At 41.3% G+C, this 27,980-nt stretch overlaps 1 protein-coding gene across 8 annotated transcripts in view; it reads right to left on the bottom strand.

Moving 5' to 3' along the window:
• Positions 1 to 27,980, bottom strand: part of BMPER (BMP binding endothelial regulator) — a 236,397-nt gene that overhangs the window by 153,164 nt on the left and 55,253 nt on the right. For all 8 annotated transcript variants that reach the window (XM_070511687.1, XM_070511719.1, XM_070511712.1 and 5 more), the window contains exons 4-6: positions 23,736 to 23,818; positions 19,354 to 19,444; positions 15,473 to 15,555 (exon numbers count right to left, since the gene is read on the bottom strand). In XM_070511687.1, coding sequence (XP_070367788.1) covers positions 15,473 to 15,555; positions 19,354 to 19,444; positions 23,736 to 23,818 — 257 coding nt within the window. The remainder of the gene's footprint in view (positions 1 to 15,472; positions 15,556 to 19,353; positions 19,445 to 23,735; positions 23,819 to 27,980) is intronic.

The raw sequence follows: 27,980 nt of genomic DNA, 5'->3' as shown, positions 1-27,980 counted from the left end.
AGCATCTGCTTCCAGACTGGGGCTGACCACGGGTAACTGAAACCATGGAAAGAGAAAAAGGGGCATCTACTGTATTTGGAATGTGGTTAGTCTGAAGTAAGAAGGGCTGCGAGGGTGAAATACACACCAGAAGTTGAATACACACCAAGTATGAAAAAAGAATGTAAAATGTCCCATTTATATTTGTATAATGATAATACTTGGGGTACAATGGTTAAATATAGGGTATTATTAAAATTCATTTAATCTGTTTCTTTCTTCTCTTTTTAATGTAGCTACTAAAAAATTAAAAATTGCATATGTGGCTCCCAATATATTCCCATTGGCCAGAGCAGGGTTAGAGGGTGACTAGGAGGGTGCTTTGACTGTCCCATCATAAAGAAGCACTAGATAAAGTGTAGCAGCTCCTTAAGCAAAGACAAGGAATGACTCAGACTGCAGAATACTAACTCCCTATAAGCAAAAGAAAGGCACCGGCGTCTGAAGTCAAAGAGGCGGCCTCTTCCTGCAGCTTTCTGGAGGAAGGGCCATAATTGGACACCAAGAAGCTATCTGGTAGGTTTCTACTCAGAAACTAATCCAGGAAACTCTGGTTTAAAATATCTAGGTTTGATATACAAATGAATGTCCCAGATTCAAACAGGTTACCATTGAAGGACTGTAGCTAAAAGTTATCCAGCCCTGCAGGAAAGGGAAGGCATCCACCAGGCGCTGGCTAGTAGGCAGGGCACCTTGTGTGTATCACCCCATGAAACCCTCACAACTACCTGGGACTTCTTTCATTGAAAAAAGAAAAAAATGAGGGTGGCGGTATTTTTGGCTCCAAAGCCCTAACATTTCTCTGAAATCTTCTATTTCATTTCTACAACAAGAAGTGTGGGATCCTTACCCTTTGCATTTTGCATAAAACTCTTCATGCGTGGAATAGCTTTGTAGGTCCTGTTTGCTACAGCAACATATTAGAGATGGAGAAAGACAACATAAAGTTCTTGGGTATTTGTTGCCAAGAAGTGGTTCCCCATTTTATGAATGAAGAAACTGAGGCTCAGAGGTGTATTCATTTGCTCGAGGAGCAGAGCTGAATTAAATTTAACCCCTGCCCCACTGGCTCCAAACACCATGCCCTCCCACCAGGGCACACTGGCCACATCCCAGGTGGAGCATACAGAACTCACCTGTTGGCCCCTGACTCTATTAATACTGTCTTCATGGCTACCCCACCCCATGAAAAACTCAGGCCTCTTCTGTACCACAAGTTGGACAATGCTTGGAATGGGGAAGCAACAGGGTTAAGGAGAAGGAACAGAGAAGGAAGCAACAACTTCACATCTGAACAGGCCTTGAGGAATGAACACTGCTGAAAAGGCCAGGGACTCTCTCTCCTTAGAGAACCCCCCAAACTCTTCCAGAAAACCATCAATCTCACACTGCCTGGGTCTATACTAATGTGGAGGCACATCAAACTACTGGAATGCCTTTCCATCTCTAAGCTATGAGTCTAGGACTGTAAAATAAATAAAGACACACTAAACCCTACCCATTCAGGAACATAAGTGATAAAACCCTGAGACTTGAGTTCTCTTCCTGGCCCTCACTACCATCCTATTTTACTGCCTTACCCTTGCCTTTGGGGGGGGAGGGGGGGGGTGCGGTTCACCTCTAATCATTGATCTACAAATAAAACCCACCAACCCATTTCATGGGTTGGGTGAAGAACTTCACGTGACCCCAAATGGATGTGAGTCTCTTGCTCTTCCTTCTAGGCATGTTGGAGGTACCAGACATGTCTTAATATTTCAGAGAAGCTTTCTGATTGAAGAATCAAAAACAGCTTCTCCTTTAGGTTTATTTTTATTGTGATAAGTTGTAGCATAGCTACAATAACAGGTAAGGACTTTTTGCATCTTTGAATATAGTTTATAATAGCATTAACCATTTTAAAACGTACATGATCATGCACTTCTCAGAACATGCATAGACATGTAGCCAAAAAGAGTGTATGTTACTGTGTATAAATTAAAAGTCAATTTTTAAAAAGTAAATTTAAAAATGTAGTGGTGATCTATTATTATATTAGAAAAAATAATTTCTACAACTGATATTTAGAATCTGTCAAATAATTTGCTTCCTGGGAAAATAAAGGCCTTTTCTGAGTTGGGGAATTATAGAATTCTAGAACTAGAAATGGTCTAAGAAGCCCTTGTTTTACTTATGAGGAAACTGAGTCTCAGAAAGGTTAATGGGAAGGTTCCAGATCACATAACTGGCCAGTGACAGAAGCAGGACAGGACCCCAGGTCTCCGCACTCCCAGACCAGTGACCCTTGGCCCACAAGAATGCCCTTAAGGGATAGAGAACATATCTGCATCCTTAAAACCACTCAAAAAAATCTAGTAGCAAAGGCTAAACTTTTAAAAGTACTAAAAGCTTCATCGCACTTTTTCTAGTGCTTCGTCAAATGATTTTACTTAATGATAGAAGTTTAGGGTAAACATCCACTTTGGTTATAAACGAAATCTTGCTTCAATATATGAAAATTTTCATGTTGGAAAAACTCCTCTTACAGTCTGATATTTTTCTGGCGTGTCTTCTGTTCTTTTAGTTAGTGGGCTTAGTTATTAAAGACAGCTGTGTCCATTGTTTATGAATATTACGGATGCTGAAAACCTAATAACAAAACCAAAAATTCTCAAGAGTCCCCTCCCTCTCCTTTTCTTGAACTCGAAACTGAAAAGAAACACATTTCCCACCAATGTCAGGAACAGTCACTCCTGTCATCTACCAATCACATCTCCACGCTCAGATTGCTGAGGGAAAAGAACCTGAAAGTCAACACAAGGTGAAAGAAAACTGAAATTATTTTAAAAGCTTGTTTTGTCAAATTAAAGCATGAAACAAATTAAGATATGTATCAGTATGAATGATGTGGTGAGAGTAATTTTTCATACTCATTTTGAAATTAAAAAGTCACTGTTCTACTATTGAATTTTAGTTCTTAAAATACGACCAAAAGATACTCCTTTGTAATGAGTAACTACTTTTATCATTGTTTGAGTACATTATAAATATATATTTAATCAGACAAAAAATGAAACAGGTACCTTTTCTTCCTCCCACTAAAGAGAATGTCATGGACAAACTACTGTCTTTCTTTCTTCTATTCATTGTGAATCTATCAGATTTTTATTTTGTTTAACTCCAGCAATATTCTAAGGTTTAAAAAGTTATCACAGAGGACATCTGGGACCTAATATTGTTAATCATGATCACATTGTATGATTCTGTTATGCTTACCATGGAGAACCTTCTAGAAGCACTAGAACAAAGAGTAGTGTGTAGAATTGTGAGAGGGATGTATTCGACCCTGGATACAGCTTTGGGTTGTTTATACATTTCATGGTGTTCCTCACACAGAAGGTTCACCCAGATCCTAGAGGTTTGTTGCCTTCCCAAACAGCAAAGTCTGCTCAATATTTCAAGCTGCCTCTTCTAAACCTCAGCTAGAGAACTTAGGTGGGTTCAGAAGGGATGATTCACTGCTACGACTCAGTGTAGGCTCAGAAATGGGCCTTAGAAGACGGCGTTGGATGTGTGCAGAGGAAATAATCTCCTGCATCTGTGGTTCCGTATCCCCTAATTTTGCGGAGGGCCATGGCTCCCCGCGATCTAAACACATTGCTGCTCACACTAAACAAGTGGTACCACTTAAAATTCCACTCAAAAGGAATGGTGGTAATTGAAGCCATTCATGGGACCACAAAAGCACTGCCACCCTCCAAATCGAACATTTGAATGACATTTAAAAGGTGCCAAAATGTGTAATCAATTCATTCAAAAGATATTTCCTGAATATCTAATGTGTACAGAATGCTGGGATAGTTATTTGAGGGGAGACCAAGATAGCAATGAAAATGAATTGTGCTACTTTACTAAAATAGGCTAGTGTGCTGCGATACTGATGAGAATCAAAGAGGGGTAGCTTAAGGAGGACTGAGAAGGACAAGGAAAATGGAAGCAGGAGGGAAAATAGAAGGGATAGAAGAGCAAAGGGAGGATAGGGGAGCCATGAAGCAGAAAAACGGAAACAAAGAGAGGAGCAGACCCATAGGTACCAATTTAAAAGAAAAAATTTAAGTTCTCTGGGTAATAATGGAAAAAAAATCTGAAAAATTCTGGAAATATTCTAAATACTTTAACACTAATATTTTATTCTATTTTGCTGACAAAATAAGGTACTGTTTTTTACTTTAATTAATGCATGTTTCCTTTCTCCTCCTCCCACACCACAGAAAGACACTGTGCCGTCCCGTGAGGCTGTGAGGAGTCAGAGCTCACCCCACCTGCTGCCTCCTCCTCTTCACACAGGTTCTCTGAAGTCTCCTCACCAGTGTTTTTAAATGCTTTATATTGGAGTCTCTTCCTCTACAGATTTATCATAAATCTTTCATGTTTTCATGCTCATTGAAAGAAAAAAAAGTGAATATTTAGCTTATTGCCTTCAAGATCGAAATGAAGACCCAAGTAGGAAGGTAGAAAGTTCTTGATCATATAACTCATATTCGGGAACATGGATACTCAAATCAGGAAGTGGAAGACCTGGCATTTACTCAAATAGTTACTGTTTCCTATGCAGAAGACACTGTACTCAAAGGTGTGAGGTACATTATGCCTATCTACAAGACATTTAAAATCTAAAACACAGAAGGAGGAGAGGTGGGAAAGGATGGGAGCAAGAGCCCAATGTAAGAGCAGGCCTGGAAAGCAGGAGGGACATTTCTCACTCTGAACCAAGAGAGAAAGGGAAGGCCGGGGGAAGACAGAGAGAGGTGGAAGGCTGCAGAGCCATGGGCAAAAGAAGAGGCATTGTAGAAACTCAAAGGATAACTTCATTTTAGTTTGGGAGCAGGTACAGAAGGTCACTATTTCAAAACAAAGGAGTCAGAGATGGAAAGAGGAGAACTTAAATAAAGAAAAATCTTGAAACATTGTGTGACTTCACTCATATGTGGAAGATAAACAAACACAGGGATAAGGAGAACAAATTAGTGGTTACCAGAGGGGAAGGGGGTGGGGGGAGGGCAAAAGGGGTAAAGGGGCACATACATATGGTAACAGATAAAAACTAGACTATTGATGGCGAACACAATGCAGTATATATAGAAACTGATATATAATAATGCACACCTGAAATTTACACAGTTATAAACCAATATGACCTCAATAAAATAATTTTAAAAAAGAAAAAGGAAAAGTCTTGGATGAATTACATTAGGGAGCTAACAAAGTTGACTCACTTTTCTCTTTGTTAATGTAATTAGATCAAGATTTGAGGAGAAGAGATTGGAAAAAGACATGAGATTTGAGCAAACTCTGCCATGATCCAAAATGCAATCTACACACTAAGGGTGAACTACACACATGGCATTTTTTTCAGTGTTTTTTTAAAAACACACCTTCACATAACTAGGAGAACATTAATATCCTTCATGCATACATAAACTTCAATAAAACTTTAACCACTCAATAGAAAAAGGAGAAATAAAAATACACAATTTATGGAAGAAACACAATTGATTAATAAACAAAGGAAAAATGTTCACTTTCAGAAGTCAATGCCAACGAAAATAAGATTCTCAAATGGAAAAATAGTTTTGGTGCATGAAAACATCCATCTGTGTGCTACTAACTGGAGTAGAAATTAGGACATCAATTATGAGATATTTTAGCAACACACACAACACACTTTAAACTGTTCGTATCCTTAATCCATTGATTATACTTCTATGAGTTTAGCATAAGGAAATAACCAGAGAAACAAGGAAAGATTAATTTTTAAAGATGTTTTTTGCATCACTCATAATAGTGAAAACGGAAAACAATATCAACTTGTTAATATGAGAAAAATGATTAAAAAAATCATAGTATACTGATGGAATATTATGTAGCTATTAAAAATATTTTAATGACTTTTTAACGAAATGGAGATATGGTCACAATATAATATCAAATGAAAATAACCCAAATGCAAAACTGCATATAGAATGTGATCCTGTCTAGTTAAATAACTATCTGTAAATATGGGGAAAAAAATGTTGGAAAGAAATATATCAAATCATATTAACAGTAGTGATCTTTGAGTTGTACAATTATTTCTATTTTTCAATACATCTTGAATTTTTATAATTATCTTATATCTCATAGTTGGCACATATTATCATATAATATTATCTTATACTTGATGCACAAAAAAATGTTGCAGAATAGTTTGATTTGGGGGTTATTTTCAATGAATATATCCAAGTTGATAGACTGTCATTGTCTGGGGGGGAAAAGTGAAATCCCCTTCCTCTTTGAGTGCTCAGGGTCTAATATAGTGTCTAGCACAGAGCACACATTCAATCGTTAAATTAATAAATGACTGGCTGGGTGTAGAGACAAGTGATGGATAGAAAGATGGAAAGAGAAATGGATAAATCATTGGAAAATTCTTTAGTGTTTAGTAAAATCAGTATGTTTCCTAGGATTTTTCAGGAGATGAAGGGCACATCGTGTGTCAGACCTTAAAGAGAATAAAAGGAAGAGAAAAAATAAATAAATAAAAGGGATGACCTTTGGATGCACTGTATGATGATACAACTGATCTTTGGATCAAGGATACAATGGGATGAGATTTACTTAATTGAGCTCATTTTCCCACTAACTCTCAATATCTATTCCAAATTTCACTCAAATATGTAAATGCATCTGCCTCTTAGACAGATGGGAGAGAACAAGTGCACAAAGGCAATTACACAATTACCCCTTCATTCTACCAGGAGGATGAATTTACACTCGCAGCACCACTGGAACTCCTGTCTAGGTGAACCCAACCCCCCTATACAATCTCCAAGGAAGGCTATCCAAAACTAATGCTTAGACTCCGTCAGTGACTATTACAAGAAATAGATGGACTCCATCAAACAAACATTTATCTCTACCTATCTTGGAAGCAGAGGCAATGAGGATGGCTCTGTTCCAGCAACTATCACATTTACTTTGTGTATTCATAATTTCTTGGCAAGGAGACACACTATAGATCATAGTGTCTTCTTTCTCTAACTGACATGAGGGTAACAGATACATGTTCTTCATGCACTCTGGCATCACAGTGACATATACTTAGGCTGAATGCCCAAGGCTGAAATCTGATATGAGTTCAAACTTGCTTAGACTTCTGAACTTCAGAGAGAGGAAGTGTAATTTACATTTTTATTGTGTTAATATCTCTTACATCAATACTGGAGTTCTTTGTAGACGCTCACATCACCATTAATTCTCCCTAGAAATGTCTGGTTGCTCTTCACTCCATAGATTCAAATGGCATTTCCCGCTTTCAAATGTCTATAAACAACCACATATCATATCTCAAAATTTCACTGGTTAGTGGGGAGAGGGAGAGTAGATGAGAGAGAAAGGGCTTTATAATCAAGGAATTCAGGATTTTGATTCTTATTAGCTCTTTGACCTTATGCAAGCTATTAAACTTCTCAGAATCTCAGCTTCTTCAACAAAAAAATGGAGGCTAACGTCTCCTAGGTTGCAGAAAAACTTTGAAGATTAACATAAAAGCACTATATGTATTGGCACAGAGTATACACTCAGTAAAAGTAGCTATTATTATCAATAATTCCTCTATAAATAAATTGTTTGCTAATCTCTTTTCAAATTGCCTGTTTTCCTATAAATGCTCAAATGTCATACAAGAAATTCCCTTTCCAACTATTTTCCCTATTGGGCTCATTTTTAAGAATGGTGGCTCCCTGTGTAGAAAAATAACTTTACAGGATCTTTCAGCTACAAATTATATAAAGAAATAAGCATAAGGAACCTTAGAAACCACAAAAAATAAAGACATACATGAGGATTAAAATTTAGGATTTGGCCTAAAAACACATGAGGCAAGGCTGAAATAAGATTTAAAATATACAACAGTTATTCCCAACTTTTTTAACGGCAAAAATTTAAGCCTCCTGTTGATTTCAGAAACTTGCTGAAAGTACTCAACCAATAACACAGATAACTCAACTAGGCTCATGAACTCCAAGACAAGCCTTGAAGCCCTCACCTCCTTGTCTCCACCAATTCTAAACCAGTATATTGTGAAGGTTGTCCACTCTAAAACAAGTCCTTACATTGAAAACCCCACCTTAAACTAGACCCTCCAAAACCTCATGAATATCCCACCTTTGCCCTCTTCCTTCTAAGACACCATTTGAAGGCTCTGTCAAGGAAATGAGCAATGACCACAGTAAGCAATAAAGTCAGCTTTGCCTGATAAATAGATCATTTTGGCGGTATTTTCGAGAGCTAAGAATTCGACACCCCCATAACAGTAGTTGTCCATTTATAGATTCAATCCGAAGAGAATGGCATCATAACAGACCTTCCAATAGAAGCCTTAAATGACAGACAGATCCCAACTACTCAGATTCATTCTAACATAAAACACCAAGATTCAGAACCTCATGATCTAGCCAAAAACTAGCAGAGCACCAGCTACTTTTCTGAACAAGCTGGAGGCCCCTCCTAGTGGCCAAGGGCTATCCAGCCCTTAAAGAAAACTCTTTTTCTTTTCAATTAACTATTCAAAACCAAGACCTTTTTTGTCCTCAGGGTGGTGGCACATCCACAATGCAAAACGGAGCAGTGCAGCAATTATGCCAAAATTCCAGACTAGTTTTGAAAACTACTCTGAGGGTTTTTTGGCCCACACTGTTTAGATAACCTGCCCACATTGATCTAATTCACTTGATAATTGCTCAATTCTCCAATTTATTGCCTAGATGTAGCCAAATTTCTCCCCATGGACAGGGAAGATATAACGACAGCCTATAACTAAAATGCGCCAAATTGCACATATTACCACAGTAAGGCGGAGGCCATGTGAGAAGTTGCAGGCATTGAAGGTCCCAAGTCCCCATGTCAGAGGAGCAGCGGAGTGTTTGGGAATATGCAACTTGGATTGCTGTGGCATCATGTGACCACAGAAATGATGAGATGTCCCACTGCTTCCTATTACAGGGAAATGCAATCTGAAGCCAGACGCCCTGGAACGGCGAGAGGTCGGACATGTCTCCCCCTGACTTCAGGGCAAGGTCAACTCTGAGGGTGGAGAATTATGGTCTCTTTTCAAAGCTCTGCCACAGCGAGTGGCCCTGATCATTGGTGAGTGCTTCCTGCCACTGCATCTTCCTGCTGCCATGAGTAGTGGGAATCTCTCAGGCTTAGAGAACACTTTTCAAACAAGACATCCCCAGGGAAGCCATCCACATTCCATACAAAGCAATTTATAATAAGTGCTACGGCGGCTGAGCATAAATCCATCTTCCTTTCTGAGCTCATCTACTGTGATGTGCATCTCTCTACTCCCTGCTGAATTGGTGAAGACTAAATGTGCAGGCGAAATAAAGTAGCAGAGCCGAGAGAGAGGCAAAGGGGAAAGAAAAGAAGATCAAAGTCAGCACTCATTTGTTCATGACTTCAGCAGCTATTATGAATGCCCATTATGTACTAAGCACTGAAGATACAAAGTCACCTTTTTACCCTCACAGAGCTAATTAAAATCATCACAGAACATCTAATTACAAATCATTTAAAATGTTTGGGAAATAAAGTATGGGTTGCTCTGAAGGGTTTAGCCACAGGATCTGATCTGGTTTGGGAGTCGGAACAAGCTTCCCTAAAGAAGGAATGTTTGGGCTTCCAAGCACAGGATGAGGGGGTATTAACTAAATCTAGGGGATGATACAGAAGAGAAGAAAGAAAAGCAGCCTAGGTAAAAGCCCTAAGATAGTAGACCAGTGTTCCTCAAACTTATGTGGCAGATGAATCCTCTAGAGATCTTGTTAAACTCCAGATTCCAATACAGTAGACCTGGGGTAGAGCCCAAAGATTCTGCATTTCTACCAAGTTCTCAAGTGAGGCCAATGCTGCTGGTTGGGTCCATGCTTTGTGTAGCAAGGATCCAGAGGATCTGCCCAGATGCCAGAGCAGAGAGAACAGGAAGAGCTGAGGATGAGGCCAGAGAGCTTGGCAGAGGCTGGACGACACCAGGCTGTGGAGATCCTAGTAAGGAATTCAGTCTAAGAGGAATGGGAAACATGAAGATCCCCATTTTCTTTGTTCTCTCCAAATAACCTTCCTAGGCGTTTCATTTTCCCTGGGAGACAGCACTTTGCCCTATCTAAAGTGTAAGTGAGAGCAAAGGTGTTTATGGACTTCAGGGCTTATAAGAGCCAATAAACTACAGTTCCTTCATCACAGACAGCCCATTAACAACCGATGTTTATTACTAAAACTCCTCTGAACTTAATACGCCTTTGTCAGCAAAAGTAATTGATCTTGGCCAGTTAATTTGGCTGGTTTGGCAGACTGAGGACGTGCCACTTTTAAGAGTGTCCTACAGTTCTATGGGCTTTACTGCCTTCCCTAAGCAATTTCCAAGAACGCTGAGCCCATAGGATTCTTAAAATAGTTTAGTAGAAAAGAACACCAACATCTCTCATTGGTACCCTGGTCTTTAGTCTTACAAGCCTGAAGACATAGGGTTTCACAGAAATCTCTGTGCCAACTGCCACGATCCTGCTCCCTGAAAATCTGACGGAACAAAGGCGTATCGAACTGTGCGCTCTTCAGTTAGGCAGGTAATAAAAACTCAAGCTTAAACAAAAGAGAAGCAGATGTGTGCTTTAACCAGTGCTTGGTATGCTTGACAAACTATTCTTTGCTTCTGTCTTAGGAAAGAATCATCTTCTTTCCATTTTAAAATGAAGATAGGACTTACACTGAACACTTGCCATAAGGAATGCTCACTAATGTGACTCAGACAACTCGATGCAACAGCTAACGGAACTCAAGTTTTTGTCCCCCTGATTTGTATTGGGGCTCTGGAGAAGTAATTCTCTTGGCTCTCTTATTCCTATAATGAATAAATGGAGATGATAGGGTTTAACAAGTGATAGTAAAACACTGCATTTTATGCATGAGTCACGATGATATTCATAACTAAAAATGTTAGACACTCTGCTTCTGGAATGGGTAAGAGCGAGAGGTTGTGAAATCCTCTCCAGATATCTTCAAACATTTAGCATGTTCTCAACTGTCTGGAATGCCATATATACTGTCCCGACCTAAGTCAAGGATGTAAAATCATGTGTAAGGCATTTGTTTCATTATCTAAGGAATCCATCTCAATAAGATGAAGCATCTTTCTGGTGGTCTGCCTCTGTCACTACATCACAAAAACACGGGTAGACAGATTTTCACAAATTGGGAGAGTGTAAGTAAGAGAGCTGGATGTAAAATACAAGCCACATGGCATATACGATATTTACTCGAGAGTGGGGGACACCTCAGAGAGTTGGCAATTCATCCACCAGAGATGGATAATATACACGAAGGATGCTTTACACATGCATGACTACAGCCTGTGCTCCAAGGCAAACAGTAATCTAAGGAGAATGGGATATCTATCTAACAATAGCTATTCTCCTAGGCAAGAAGTGGCTGGCTGGCTTCAAAGGGCAGAATTGTCAGAGTTTGGAAGAGAAGATGTTACTGGGTTTTAGTGTACTGCATCACAAGACAACGATATGAAAGAAGGAGAAGAATACTAACATCACTGAGTGCCCACAGTGCTGAGCACTGAAGTTAGAAAGATGAGCATGAGAAGACATAGCTCCTTCCCTCATGGAGGACATGGTCTAACACAGAGAGCATGAAAATAAACCAGTAACCGTGCTGCAACGGGGCAACTTGGATGTGTGTGTGTGTGTTTGTGTGTGTGTTGCATTGTGTGCATGTGAGGGAAGAAGGGAGGGAAAGATGGCAGGTGAGCAAGCCAGTGAGAGCCATGAGCCTCAGGGAGACTAATGAGGAGACAGTTGCTGCTTCTGCCTGGGGGAGCAGAGTGGTCAGAGAACTGCAGTGGGGTAGTGATAACTGACTTTGAAGGTCAAGCACTCACCAGGTGAAGAAGGAAAAGAAAGGAATTTCTGAAAGGGGCAGCAGCATGAGCAAAGGACTGGAAGCATAAGAGTAATGGGTATAGGAAAAAGCTAGTGGTCCAGTGCTCCAAAGATGTGTGTATGCATATATATACGAGCATGTATACCTACGCATATAATACGTACTCACAGATATAAAAATATCCATGTATATGTTTGTGTGCATATATACATACCCATATACATACACATATGTGTTGTAGCTGACACTGTTGCTGCTAACCCACATCCTCTCATTCTTACCACCTGAGGGCACACGCCAGCCTTTCAACTGCCAGCACCTGTTTCTTCCTCTTGCTGCTACAGACCACTCTGCCACCTGAGCGGCAAGCTCAAAATGGTTCCCAATCACCACCCCTGGGAGCAGAAGGGAGTTGGTGTAAATATCTCTCTCTCTGTCACCCCTCGGGCGGGAAATTCTCCGGCATGAATCCTAAGATTCCAGAGTTTGTCTGGCAGGAGTGAGCTCTGTTCAGGCATAATGATACTCCCTCGGTGACATACCCTCAACTGGCTGCCTCCCCCTGCTCGTCTCATCTCCACCCTCTCGGCCAGAGTCTTCTCTGTCTCCCACATAAACTACTTACATGCAAATAGTTGTCTCAGGGTCTGTTTCTGGGGGAATCCAAACTTAGACATGTAATGCGTGTGTTTATATTTGTAGGCATGTTTATACAGATTTGTCTATCTGTGTGTGGATACATACACTCATAGGTATAGACATACATGCAGACAAATGTGTATGCACACAAATACCACATACGTGTGTTTCTCTCTATATGTAGTCTTGTTTTCCTTTTTACCAAAGCAGAGCAGGTGATTAAACAGTCTTCTTTTTTTACAGAGGACCCTGCAGCCTATAGAGCCCCTCCCTGTAACCTCCTCAGCAGAGCGTGTGGCCTCACCCTGGTCCTGCCCAAAGCCCTTGTCCAGCTTTGCCCTCTCACTCAGCAAGACGGCGCCTCTCTCCTCCCGCACCTTCCAGGCCAAGCCTCCAAGCCCGCTGCCGGGCAGTCCCATCCAACTGCAGGCCTTGCAGTGCCAGGGCCAGGCCGTCGGTTTGCAGTGTTACCCTCTAAAGCAACCATCTGCAGTCACCACTCTCAAAACAAGGCCACTTGCTGCCACGACCTTATCTTTTTCGTTTTTTAGTGTACTATATCAAAAGATAGCAAAATGAAAGAATATTAAAAGCCAGATTATTTTCATAATGTGCTGCAAAAAAAAACCCCCTTACATCAAATTTTTGTATTCGCGTAAAGAAAAACTGCTCTTATGACCCTTCCCATATCCAAGCCTACTCACAAAGGTCCTAGCCCCAAGCAGGAGCTCCATCCTCTCTTCTATTTATCCTATTAACTTAAACACTGACATCAGGAACATACAAAGCCATGAGCTGTCCCTTGCGTGGTGAGGGTGGCAGCATGGAGAACTAGAAAGAGTAGGATTAGGGACATAGGAATGTTGGAAATTAGAATACAGGGATTTAGAAGATGATATAGAATATAGGTCTTGAGAGAAGTCATTGAGCAGGAAAGTTTGGGCAAGTAACAACATCCTTGGATTTTTATTTCTTCAACGGAAAATGAAAGCAGGACTTCCAGGGGCCTGAACTTGGCCCTCAGGTAAGTTTCATTCAGCATGTATTGTGCATAAAAACACATGAAATCTGAATGCCTACTGTGCATTGGAGCATGTGACCCCTGTACATACAGCCTCTAAACTCATTTCCAGTTCCCAACATTGGGTGGCTTTGTAAGACTGTCATTGGCGAGACTGCAGGAACCTTGATCCTCCTTGCTGCCTTCTAAACTCCCCCCGCAAGAAGGCTCAGCTGCCCAACTTTGGCACACCTTTATGGGAAAGACAGTTCACTCAGGTGCAGATGTAAAATTTCCTAGTGAAATGTGCCTTGTTTCCTCAATCTACTGAAAAGAATGATACTAATAAAAAAAAATCAGAAAACTTTACAGCTACCAATACGGAAGAAATAAAATTGAGAAACAGGCAGTATTTAATGGCAAATAGAAATTATTTGCATAAAAAATAACATACAGCTATTTAACCATAATTATCAAGAGAGGAAAAACATGAAAGTTGAGTCTAAATATGCAAATTCATGTTCATGTTCACTGGTAAATTGCTTTTGCGTTTTTATATAGTATTATTATAATATGATATGTATTATACACCTCATATTACGTATGATACATGTATATGTATCTCCTCTCTCTCCTTCCCTCTTGCTCTCCTACCTTTTCTTCCTTTCCTCCTTCTCTCCCATACAAAAGCCATCACCATTACTCTAATCTGGACTCTCTAGGGTGTGTGTGCATGTGTGTGCCGTAGGAAGGGGGAAAGAGATTAGAAAAGACGGAGAGAAACGACAAGTGCTATGATTTATGAGAATCCACATATGATTCTGCTTTGGTGAAATTAGGATGCTGGAGTTCCCCACATATTTTTTTTTAATATTCCAAGATACATACTGTATGTTCTTGATTACAAAAGATTGAAAGTTTAAAAAATATATGGCTGTACTAACTCCCCACTATAAATAACTTGGAGCAGCTGGTTAAGACTACATTCTGTATCATCACCAATACCACCATCACCACCAATGATTTTAGTCCAAATTTAAAATACATTAATAAAAAAGATCCCTTTAAAATTATCACACACAAAAATTCCATTTTTTATTCCTAAGCACTCTGAAGATATCCTTAGTATATGAATTACAAGTTAACAATGCTTAGAAAGGCAAGTCTATGGCTTTGTCTCACTAATCTCTTATCTGCCCTGAATCCACAGTTTAGGGGCTATTTCCCCCTGTCCATTCCCCCCAGTGTAACTGATCAACCCTCAGATCAGTTTCTCTCACCCAACGGAATACGCTGAGGGCAAGCCGCACTTATCCCCACCTGCTTCCCATTTCACTGCACTAAAGAACTTAACAGCTGCCTCAGCAAGATGCTTCTCTGCTCCCAAAGAACAGAGAATCTATGTCTTCCCAAGGAAGAAGGCAGGTGGAGGAAAATCCGCCTCTCTCCCTCCATCTTTAGACCAACGGTTTTCAATCAGGAGTGATCTTATGCTCCATGGGACATGTAGCAATGTCTGCAGACATTTTCGGTTGTCACAACCAAAGGGGTAAGTGCACCTGGAATCTAATGGGTAGAGGCCAGGGATGCTGCTAAACAACCTACAATGCACGGGACAGCCCCCACTACACAGCACTACCCAGCCCAGAATGTTAACAGCGCCAAGGTTGAGAAACCTTCCTTAGAGGGATGAGTTTTCCCCTAGGTTCCACATCAGGAGAGAGAGGAGGAGAGCCTGTAAGGAGAGCCAGGGCTGCTCTTGGTGAGTCTCAGTCGCAATTCACCAGAAGGAACGAACGCCCTTGGAACATCCAAGGCAGTACTTACAACACAGGAACACTTGGTACATTTGTTTCCTTCTGGCTGAAATTCCGCCCCTTCTCGGTACTGCACACCCTCAAACACACAGCCTGGAAAGCAAAGAAGAGTTTAGAATTAGGGCAGCAGCCTTCATTCAGCTTGACACTATCCTTCTACCACCGCCTATCCATCTCCCACCTCCACCTCCACTAGCAGCAGAGTGTCCTCTTTAAACAGAGGACAAGATCACTTCAAACTAAAAAAAAGAAAAAAAATGAGTACAAAAGACTGGCATGGGCCCAGAAACTTGAAGATACTAGAAAGCGACTAACATGTTAGAAGCCAGGTCAGCCCAAGAGGGAGGAGCGCAGAGTCTGAGGAGCTCACCATGATCACCCTGACCACAGCCAGGGGAACCATGCCCCAGAAGGAACAGAAGAAGCAAAGAGAAGGCCAAACGAGAAAAGACAACGATGAGCTAAACAGCAAATGATACGAATTGCTGCCACCGGTGAGTATCCAAAAATTGCCCCACCTCTACCAGGCCCTTCATACCCCGTTCTCACTCCATCTTCACAGTGAGCTTACAAAGTGGGAACTCATCACTGCTCCCACAGATGAGGAAAACGTCACTCAGAGAGAGGAAGTAACTCACCCAGCTGGCAGGTGGCAGAGGTGGGATTCAAACTCAGCTCTGACTCACCTGTAGCACCATGCAGAGGGCCAGGCACGAAGGCCAGAAGGGGCAGAGGCAGGGCACAAGATGCCACACAGGGTTTTCAGCCCCACCCTGTATGCCATTAAAAGGGCTGTGACTCCTGCGAAATTTGGCTAAAAATAGGACCAAAAGCCCAAGAGGTGTCTCCTGTTCAGAAAGATGCTCAGGACACTGCTGTATTCGTAAGAGATCTCACAAACGACTTGAAGCACAAGCTAGCCAGTAACCCCATGTCACCCAGGCCATGGCGGGACCATCAGCTAATGGCAAAGCCACTCTCCTCAAGGCTGTCCTTACAAGGTGCTTTGCCAGAATAACTGAGGTCACTTTCCATATAGCAGACAGTGCTGGAAGCAGTGCTATCAAAGGGCAAAACTCAGCAAAGAGGCCTCTTCTGAAAGACTGTCACACCCCTGAGAGTAAGGAAGTGTTCAATGCCAGCCAACTGAAGTCATCAACAGAACACACCAAACTCGAAGCAGTTGGTTTTTGACAAGGGGAAACAAGTATTACCCGTAACCACCTGATCTGGCCACTGGACCTATTCATTTTAAAGCTGAACACAGAGCCCTCTGTTCAGCTGAAAGACATGCAGACAAATGCTACTGAGTCTGAATTTGAATAGCCAAGTGAAACTGTGGATTTAAAGTCTTTCTGATACCCACACCCAGAGCTAGCAATCAACCACCTCCTTGCTGTTCCTATTGATGTGGGAAGTTTTGGAAGCTTGGGTCTCTCCCAGTGGCTGTATCTCAGCAGTGTTAATACTGGCAGGTGCCCAGTTGTCTCTTTTCAAAGGACACTTCCAACAAAGGGTCTTTAATTCTTTCATACATTTATGCACCACTGGTTCTGTCATACAGATTGTCAGACAGATTAACCACAACACTCTACATTTGACAACTTAAACAAGGAACTTTTAAATGAAAATTCTATGCAAACTATTCCCATCACAAGCCACCACCCTTGAGAAAAGTCAGACAAAAAGGAAGGAGCAGACAACCAAGAATGCCCTGAAATCTGTTTTAGGAAGAAACTGACCACAGACCATACATGTTTGTCATTATGCAGAATACCATTCCATGATCAATGACAGATGCCAGTCCTTCTGAATGACCGAAGGAGAACACCCCAAGATTTCCTTTGACTGTCCCTATCTAGACTTGGCTAAGGACTCCCTCCCAAGACAAAGGATAATCCATTCTGGATGTGGCCTCTTCTGAGTCTCCTGATTTGCATTCCAAACGTTGGCCTCTGAAATTAAGGAGAGGGAGCAAAGTTGATTCTTGGCCCCATAACGGAAATTATCATGGTGTGTGGCGAGGCAGAGGAGGTTTGGGACCAGGACCTCACCTTTGGCCCTTACTCACTCATGGGCCTCGGGCAAGTACTTTTTCTCAATGGATCTAATTTCTTCCTGTGTGGACTGCAGACAGTACCTTGTCCCTCACTGGATGGTCATGAGGACTTAGCATTGCCGTATGTGCGATCATGGAGCTCAGCCTTTCCTTCCTGGGAACTCAACCAAAAACAAACTGAAAGATGCAGTTGCTCAAATATGATAACTCCAATTGCTGGAATAAATTCACTCTGCCATTTGTATACCCACACTTTCAAAGGCAGCCTCAAAATAGGACTATCTCTTAAGTGAGGAGGAATGTTATATATGCTGTGTTGATTCTGCATCAATAAAGCAACAGTCTACTCAACACAACTGAACTCATATTTAAGAGCTACAATAATTTTTAAATCTACGTGGCATATAAGATTTAGTCTGTTATCAATCTCAAGCTTGGCTGTGAGTAGGAATTATCTGGGACGCCTGGGCCCCATCCTCAGAGATTCTGATGGCATTGGTCTGGGATGCAGCCTGGGCATCAGTATTTATTTTTTAAAGTTTCCCCGGTGATTTTAATGTGCACCCTAGAGAACTACCGATCTAACTTATAAAGAATCTTCAGGCATTTAAGAGTATGGTTACATGATACAAGGCATTTAATGCATTCAGAGGGAAAAAATACTTCAGCAAACTTTGTTTGATAGACACAAAATAATTGGATTATGGAAAGAATTACTCTACTTTCAACCAGTTTTTGGCCTTTGCATAAGTGCATCCAATAATACAAGATTCACAGAAATCCCAGTGTGAAAGAAAGTTTGGCTCAATACAGACTGTCCAGGGGACTCAGGAAGATTAGAAGGAGTGGACAGCCACTGTCCGTATTGTCATTCAAAGATGAGGAAAGACTCGACTCTGGACAGGACTCAGGTCTGGGCACACTGCAGACTGTATGAAGGGCAATGGCAGGCGCCTGGGAACAGAGGAGGGCCCACCCCTGCAGAGCGTCCGGCCGTGATGCCTTAGCCATTTCCCAGGAAGGTTCGCAGAACAGAAGGCCCTTTAGAGATTAACCTCAAAAGCGAAGAGAAGTAGTTGGAAGTATCGCCTCCAGTGGGGAAAAGCACTCAAAGTAAAACCCAAAACACAGAACATCTGTCTAAGAGTATGGGCCATAGGCTGAAGAGATCAGAAAAAATCTCTCACCTCAAGATCGCTGAGCTTGTACCTCAGGGCAAGAAGAGATGCAGGAGGCCTTTGTAATCCTGCTCAGAAAAGTAAGAGGAAGCACTCCAGCCACTGGAAAGGAAAGACCTCTTTGCTGTCAGTGAGGCAGTGGGGCCCGCTAAAAAGACAGTGGGTCCAACATGTTGCCCCACACCGAAAACTGAGAACAGCAAAACCCTGAGTTAAATTCACTTAGGGACACAGCTCTCAATTTTCAGAAAACATCTGGTCACCTCATCACCAAGGCGAGCTCTGGCCAAGGTCTTGCAATATGAAGCAGTAAAAAGACATTTCTGGAAGCAAGGGAAAGCCACAGCCTTTCCTTCCAAAATAAGCATTACCTGTGGCCCTGTGGAGCGAAAGCAGGCCTTCCAAGCCTGGAGCCTCCACATGCCAAGACCTACAGCATGTGGCCTTCATCCTGGGCACACCAGAGAGTCCAGCTGGACATTTCTATGCAAAAGAGTTTGCTCTCTAAACCCATTAGGTACACAGATGTAAAGTGAGAAAAATTCCAGGCAAGAGCGGGGAGAATCACGCATTCTTGAGAGAACTTAGAGAGGTTTCAACAGTACTGTGCTGTCCCAGGGAGACTGACAGCCTCCCCCTTCCTGAGAACATTACCTGGACAGGTCGGGCAGCAGGTCCCCAGGTGTCTGGCAGGGCTCTTACAATGAACGACACATCGCACCTCCGACTCTGTGACAACGCCTTCCTGAAAAACACAAGGCGACAAGCAGGGTCAGTCCAGAATTCCCACTGAGGAGCTATTCCCCTTGGGGAAGTAACCCGGGCGTAGGAGAGGAGGCCAAACCCCAAAAGCACAAAGTGGGGGTGGCTGTCAAGTCCAGAGGTACATGGCGAAAATGAGATCAGGCCTCCCCCCCTCACCATCTCAGAGTGCAAATCTCGTCACACATTCTTTTCTCTGTCCTCGCTCTTTCTCTTCGGCCCTAATTTCTTTCTTTTATTTTTTTTAAAGACTTGCCTCCTCCTCCTCCTCCTCCTCCCCCTACTCCCCCTCCTCTCCCTCCTCCCCCTCCTCCTCCTCCTTCTCCTCTTCTTCTTCTCCCCAAAGGCTCCAAGTACATAGTTGTATATTCTATTTGTAAGTCCTTCTAGTTGTGCGATGTGGAACGCCGCCACAGCACGGCTTGAAGAGCGGTGCTAGGCCCGCACCCAGGATCCAAACCCAGGAAACCCGGGGCAAAACCCTGGGCCGCTGCAAGAAGAGCATGTGAACTTAACCACTCAGCCACGGGGCCAGCCCCTCTTTCTTTCTTTTCAATCTAGTATTTAAGACCTTCTTGCTATCAGTCAGTAGCTAACAGAGTCTAGCTGTTCATTCACAATTATTTTAAGTTTTCAACACTTACTGTATTTTCTATAATTGTTATTACATTTTCAGCCATTAACTATGAGGCACAGAGTATAAGGATGATAGCTCAGACTGGCATCTGGAGACCTAAGTCCTCATCTCCCTTCTAGAAATAACTAGACCACCTTTGCAATCATGGGAATTTCACTCTGCCTCACAGACAGCCTGGCTCTCTAGCATCAAATGAAGAGGTTAGATAACAATATTTTAAAGTCCATATTATATATGTCAAAATAGACACTTTAATCTTCAGAAGGAAATCAAGGGACTCGTTTGCAAACTGATCTTGGGACTTGAATATTCTGATGTCAATTGAAACGTTTTTAAAATTAACTTTCAGACTTGGGCTTTGAAGAATTTTATCCATATTCTCTACCCACTTTACAAATAAATTTGTGTGTGTCTTTATTTGTCGAATTTTGTTTTGAGACGAGAGGTAGCACAAGCTAAAAAACATGTAACAATTTGACAACCAGATAATTTTCTTCATCTGTGTGCTACCATATCATCTCAGTCCAACAAGGAAGGTTATAGCCTAAATGTCTTCATATCTATCAGGCCCAAGCCTTCCATTACCAGTGGAATTTGTTGTGGTCTATATCGTATTTGGGAAAGAAAGAAAAAAAACAACTGCCAAAATACAGGCAATATACGACGTCAAAAAAGGAACCAGGCTTTAGTTATATAACCAAAGCAATGCAAACGCTATGGCTCAAGATCAATTTCCCTTTAGTATCTGCAATCCAGATGGAGGATTGAAGTTAGTTCCCAGCATGAATTTCCTGTCTCTGATCTTTCGATTTTCCTCTTTCAGTAAGAAACTAAAAGTAGAAAATAAAGGTAAATTTTTCACCATCAGAACTCCTGTAGGAGGATGTAAGAAATAAACTGGAATTCAACTTAAATGGAAATAAGTCAGTTCATTAGACTAGCTGTGATCTGTCTGGTACCTAGTTGTACCCAGTACATGCAGGCTTTACCAGAATTGCTTGTTTTTTTTTTTTGAGGAAGATTAGCCCTGAGCTAACTGCTGCCAATCCTCCTCTTTTTGCTGAGGAAGACTGGCTCTGAGCTAACATCCGTGCCCATCTTCCTCTACTTTATATGTGGGATGCCTACCACAGCATGGCTTGCCGAGAGGTGCCATGTCCGCACTTGGGATCCAAACCGGCGAACCCCGGGCCAGCGAGAAGCAGAATGTGGGCACTTAACCACTGTGCCACCGCGCCAGCCCACCAGAAGCGTTTTTAATGACACTTTCTCTTATTGCTTACAACCACCCTGTGAAATAGTACTACCCTCGTTTCATGGGGGATGAAAGTGAGGTCCAGAGGTTAAATAACAAGGGATGTGAGTGGCAGAGCCCATATTTTACTCGCTACACTGCACTCTCTGCTCTGTTACTGATTCTGTGCCCTGAGAAGAGAAAGGCTTGGAGAGAGAGGTTGCAATTGTGTCATTCCGCAGAGTAGGGCCTTAAACGACAACTTCCCCCGCAGGTACCAGTAAATGGTCATTTCCTGCATTCATAGATGAGGTCTCCTCCCCTAAAGAAAGAAGAAAGTAAGCAGGAGCGGAAGGTGCCACCGGAACAGAGGAGCAGCTTTTTGTAAATACCTTAACAGAGGTTTGTTTTTATGGTTAGTGAATGAAATGATATTTTTAAACTAGCTAGCGGGGCTTAGGCAAAGTTTTTAAAAAGAAGGAAAGTTAAAAGGCAAAGTTCATCTTTGGCCGGTATCGTCCCCTTTCTGTGTTCTATTCTGCGGTTCAGCATTTCCTGACTCCCGGGGCTATTCGCCTTTAAAATCTCTTCCAATAACAATTCGATATTCCTGCATCATTCTCTCTGAGTCCTGTTTGGTGGCTAGGATGATAGGCAATAGGAGTTTCAGTTTTAACAACTGATAATGGCTTAATGTGTTATTCAGTCAACAAAATATTCCCTCCCAGATAACAGTTTTCATTTAGTTTAAACAAGCCTTCAGCCAAAGGTAGCAAAATTCACTATTGGCCCATGCAACCTGAGGACCTTCAAGACCTCTGACTGTTGTATAAAAATGTTATAGACACTCCAAAAGGTATGTAGCTTTCTTGATTAAAAGATAATATAGAGGTGGGCCCCATGGCACAGCAGTCAAGTTCTCACATTCTGCTTGGGTGGCCCGGGGTTCCCCTGTTCAGATCCCAGGTGGGGACCTACACATCACTCATCAAGCCGTGCTGTGGCAGGCGTCCTACATATAAAATAGAGGAAGATGGGCACGGATGTTAGCTCAGGGCCAGTCTTCCTTAGCAAAAAGAGGAGGATTGGTGGTGGATGTTAGCTCAGGGCTAATCTTCCTCAAAAAAAAAAGACAATGTAACCATGACTTTCAGAGTGGCCCTGTCAAAGAATGGAACTTTCGCTGGTCAAGAAGCAGGTGGGGGTGGGGTGGTGCAAATTTTAGGATGAATGTGGACTTTTGATGCTATTAAAACTCATGGCTCTCATCCCCTTGTTCTGTGGAGCTGATTGAATCTAAAACCTGGAGTAAAAATTCAACAGATCTTTATTCATTTTATTAATCTATTATTTACATTTCTTCTAGCTACTCCTTATTTTCACAAACAATTTAGGTTTGCTACAGAAAAAACCTGAATATTTAGCTGAATAAATAACTGAAGATCTTACGAGTGAATACGCCCATTGTGGGCATGTAAAAAGACTGTGACCAAATAAAATTCCGATTTCAATAAACTAAATATCAATCTACTTGAGATAAGATCAGAGAGAAATACACATTATTATACTCACTTTTCTTTCTCCTTTAAATGCAAAAGCATATCCTTGGATAGTGAAATGGGCTAGGGGTAAAACGATTTATTAGCTTCTTCTCTACAGAAAAGAATTCTTAAATTACGTCAAATTTAGATGACATAATTTAGATGACAAATTTAGATGAGCATTATTTTTTTCACAGAGTATTTCTGTAGCCATAAGAGAGGGAGTTTGAACATTTAGAGTCCTTATTTCCCTTTTGGTTCACCTTGCTGGGTTTAACACCTGTAACGATTAGAACCACGTGGAGTCAGTGATCGTTTCAGAGTCCAGCAAGCACAGCCATGGCGGGCTCCTCAGGAGCTGAACTGGTAGTTCTAGAATTCGTTGGGTTGAAATCATTGAGGTTACAGCATATTAATTGCTTTGATTTAATACAGTTTACAGATTGGCATCAGTTCAAACTGTTTCTAAATCAAAGAAGGAAAACATATATCCTCTAACAATACCTCTTTCTGCTAACAGGAATTTCTGTTTGGCTCAAAGGTGACTCACAGGAAGACATGAATTTTCCCCAAGGACATATGCATCTTCCCGGAGTTTTTCCAGGCCCAATTTGACAATGGTGCACAATTCCACTGTGTTTTTCTGGAAGCAAATCCTATACAATATCTATCCTGTACCTGTCCTGTTATGGTGAACGTCACAACAAATATGTACAAGGATACAGTTCATTTTTCATTTATTTCTCACTTCTGTTTTGCCTTTTTCTTTTTTTTTGGTTTTGTTCTGTGTTGTCTGAGAGGAACTTCTGAGGAAGACTTGACCGATTCCTTTACAATGGAGAGTAAAATAGTTGGACTTTACCTGGCACTGACGCAGGACACAGGGCTCTGCAGGACTCTGCCATTTGAATGAGCTGTTATAGGTATTTCCTTCATAGGTACAACCTAGACAGGAAACACAGAAGCAGGAAGAAAGGTCAAGAATGAATGTAGGTTTCCTTTATCTTTAGAGCAAAGGAAATTATGTCTTCTAAGCCAGGATTAGCGATCCCAAGAACCATCATGGTCCTTGGCTATTTTCCCCAAAACACCACTAAGCCTTCTAAATACCTACTTGGCTTTCACTCACATTAATTCTTTGACTACTGAGAAGATTAACCTCATGGACTATATTTTCAAATGGAAAACCATGGATTGATTAACTATTTGGGCCCAAACGCATAACCGTGTGACTTTATTTATGCCTAGTGAAGTATGAGGAGGACAACAGCTAAAAACATCACTAGGAAAGGGGATTTTACTTAAGACTCAATGAACATAAAATTGCTGAGGGTCAAGAGGGAAATTTAAAACATGGTAGGAAATAAAAGCAGAAAATTAAAATATAGGAAAAGATTGCAAAATTCTATGCCCATCTAAGACTCTTGACAAGTTACTGTCTTCACCAGATAAAACAGTCCAAATCTTGCCTCCCAGCTCCGGGAGCTATGATTTTCACATTTCACTTTGATTTTACTTTTAGATAGTGAATTAGATTAAGGGAATCTGAAACTATCGATATATGCATGATCACAGGTTAATTCATTAGCCAACACAAAAGTCATGCTCACTGATTGGCAAAAACAGAAGTCAAAGGCCGGAGATCCTCAAAAGAGGAAACAAGCCAATTAGCCTAAGTCCCTGTAGAAAGAGCCAAAGAAATAATGGTGCAAAGATCTTGATTTAATTTGTCCAAATAACACCCTCCACCCTGTGCGTTGTACTTTTGGGGACGATGCACCTGGCTACACCTCTAGTCACCTCATATTAGATTATTATGAACCCCCCAGGCAAAGGGATTTACCAATTATAGTCCAATTGCTTAGCCCAAAGAGCATAGAAGCAGGAACACACACATGGGATAATGCAGAAATAAAAGGGCTCTCTGTACCAATGATTGACTTCTGGCAAGCCAGTCAACCTCGATTCGCATCAGTTTTTCTTGTCCAAGATGCAGAGGGTAGACCCACCGCCTTCCCTGAGTTCTTTTAGATACTGCTGTGATCATTAAAAAAAAAAGTATATAAACAGAATAATAAAGCACTTAAGAAAATTTCAATAGAGATTTTCACAAATTTGGAACCATGATCTGATTCCCAGAGAATTACGAATGATTGAAGAGAGCTTGGTAACACTTTTTTCTCTAGTTCCTACAAATCGAATTACTGAAGTACACAGCTGATTAGAAACATATTAGGGAAATGCTTTCACTGTATATTTTTTAATTTCCTTTGCATGAAGTGTTACAAAGATAAAATGTTCAACCACAGGAACCTCTAGCCCACTACAAATACTTATGCCAAACCAAGAATGAATACAGTAAATTTTCAACAATGAAAACCAATATAGAACAATTTGGGCTCGCATAAATCTTACTGAACAAACGCACTCACAATAGACGTGCCATGTGCATGTCTGATCCACTAACACAGACTCACGTGGATAATAAATAACTTGTTCCGAGAGGTGGAGGCGGGGAAATCAGAGGACCAAATCCAATTCCTGTTAAGTCCAAGTAAATATGAAACGCCTGCCAAGTCTGCTAGGGGAGTTTCCAAATATGTTATATATTTTCATCCTCTGGATTAAAAAAAAACCTGAAAGAAAGGGTGATTTTATGCGGCTAATAGGGCAGGCAAAGAGCTTGCCTTTTTTACTTCGGAGGAAGAAGGGGACTACAAAACCCATACAGACCAGGCAGGAACTGCAGGCAGAGACTGTTCCTAAACAATGCCAGGGCACAGGCAAAGGGTTCCCAGCAGTAGGACAGGCCCCTCTGGATTATTCCACTCAATATGGGATAAAAGGTATTGGAACAAGTGGTCCATGGTACAGGGAACCCAGCAGTGTCTTCTGATTCATGTAACTGTCAGTTGGAAGTGTGGCCCCACCACCATAGCTTAATACATAAAGACCAAGGTCAAATTACAAAGCACTTCCTTGCCTAACTGCCCTTGTCGCCATGTCAGTCTGCTACACTTGAGTCCATATAATGTGTTTTCCCAAATGTTGGATGACTCTGTATGACAAAATAGACTCAAAAACATCTGTGTTAATCTCTTTAGTGAGTATAATCCCCACATTTTCCTTCTTCACCTACCCTCATCAGCATCAGTCTGTTATGGAGACTTCCGTATACTGAGTACTCTAATAGATTTCATATGTAAGGGATTCTTGGAGAGAAGATAGTTCTAAAATGGCCATTTTCACTGCTCTTTTTGGGTTCATGTTCTAAGATAAATATGTCATCTTAATGCAAAACACTTAATGCAAGACTTGATGAAGACCCATATACATACAACCAAAGAGAACCTCATATTCACTCCAGAATTACTTCTTATTTTCTGTAAGGCAAATTTCTTTATAAGAAATTTTATTCACCACCAACTTTATGCTGTTAATAGGGCAGATAGGCAATATCTTGTCCTTCTTTTTATTGAAATCTCAGAGGAAGAATATACTAAATATCTCTTCTTAGCCAGGGTAGAAAGAGAGGCAAAGAAAACCTTCCACCCCACACTGAGGCAGTCCTTCTCAAACTACGTCTAGTGAAACGCCAGCTTGTTTTGTTTTTATTCTTCCAATCCAATGTGGACTGATACTTTCACACAATATAATAAACATGAATTATTAGCAAAATTAAATTTAAAACATTAAGACAAAATATAAGCCCAATTTTTTATTATGATATGCAACACTCAAAGAATTACTCTGTTGAATTGTAAGAAACATTTTTGCTTACTCTCTGTTTCTGTACTCATCTCACTGCAGCCTAACTTCATAGTCTATGGATCACTGGTGCTCTGCAGAGCACATTTTGAGTTGCACTGTCTTGGGGGATGTGTGACGGGGAGGGAGAACCACCCAAAGAAACAGTCAAAATATTTCCATCTTCGATGTTTAGAACGAGAAGCAAACTTAGAGAGAATAGAAATTATCTCCACTTTACAGATGAGAAAATTTGCACAGAAATATGAAAGCGACTTGCGCCGAGTTAGAAGGCATTAGGTGTGAAACTAACATCAGAATCCAGTTCCTGCGTGAAATCCACATTTTCACGTCCAGATCTAAACTGGCTGTACTATTTGGGCACTTTCTAATTCATAATATCCTTTACGTTGAGGACTTAACAGTCCAGGAGAAAAGCCAACACTGTCCCTGTAAATTAAATGATAACAGATCCAGGAACTGAATGAAAGAATGGGGAAGTGGGGTAGACGGTTGAACAGTTAGGCAACCAGGAAAGTAGCTTTTCCTTTGTAAAAAAAAATTTTTAAATAAACTTTCAACACAGGAATTTATAAACGTTCATTAGTTTTCTTCTGGTGATAAAAAGCTTTTCAGATTCTACATGCTTCAATAAAATCATCTGTACTGCCCATGGGAAGGGATTATTTTTTCGTAAAATCCCTAGAATATATTTAAACCAGTAGTTCTCAATCTAGGGTGATTTCACCTATCCCCCATCCCCCACCCAGGAGGCTTTTGGAAATGTTAGGAGACATTTGTGGTTGTCACAACTCTGGGATAAGGGTGCTAGAAGCATCTTATGGGTAGAGGTCAGAGATGCTATTAAACACTACAAATCAACCAGCTCAAAATGTCAGTTGTGCCAAGTTTGAGAAACCCTGATCTAAACCGCCACACACAGCTCCAAATTCTTCTTTACATGTAAAATAATATGAAAACAAGCCTAGATTGGCCACACTTTACTTGTGTATGTATTTTCGCTTTTGTGTGTGTGTGTGTGTGTGCGCGCGTGTGTGCTAAGGAAGATTCACCCTGAGCTAACATTTGTTGCCAATCTTCTGCTTTTTGTATGTGAGCTGCCACAACAGCATGGCATCTGACAGACGAGTAGTGTAGGTCTGCACCCAGGAACCAAACCTGGGACACGGAAGCAGAACACATCAAACTTAACCACTAGGACACCAGGGCTGGCCGTATTTTGGCTTTTTTTCTTTTTTGGGTGGGGGGATTAGCCCTGAGCTAATATCTGCCACTAATCCTCCTCTTTTTGCTGAGGAAGACTGGCCCTGAGCTAACATCCGTGCCCATCTTCTTCTAC

The sequence above is a fragment of the Equus asinus genome, chromosome 1 (genome assembly GCF_041296235.1).
Source record: "Equus asinus isolate D_3611 breed Donkey chromosome 1, EquAss-T2T_v2, whole genome shotgun sequence".
Classification (NCBI taxonomy): Eukaryota; Metazoa; Chordata; class Mammalia; order Perissodactyla; family Equidae; genus Equus; species Equus asinus.
Note: the sequence above shows the minus strand (reverse complement) of the source record. Positions and strands in the feature narration are given on the sequence as shown.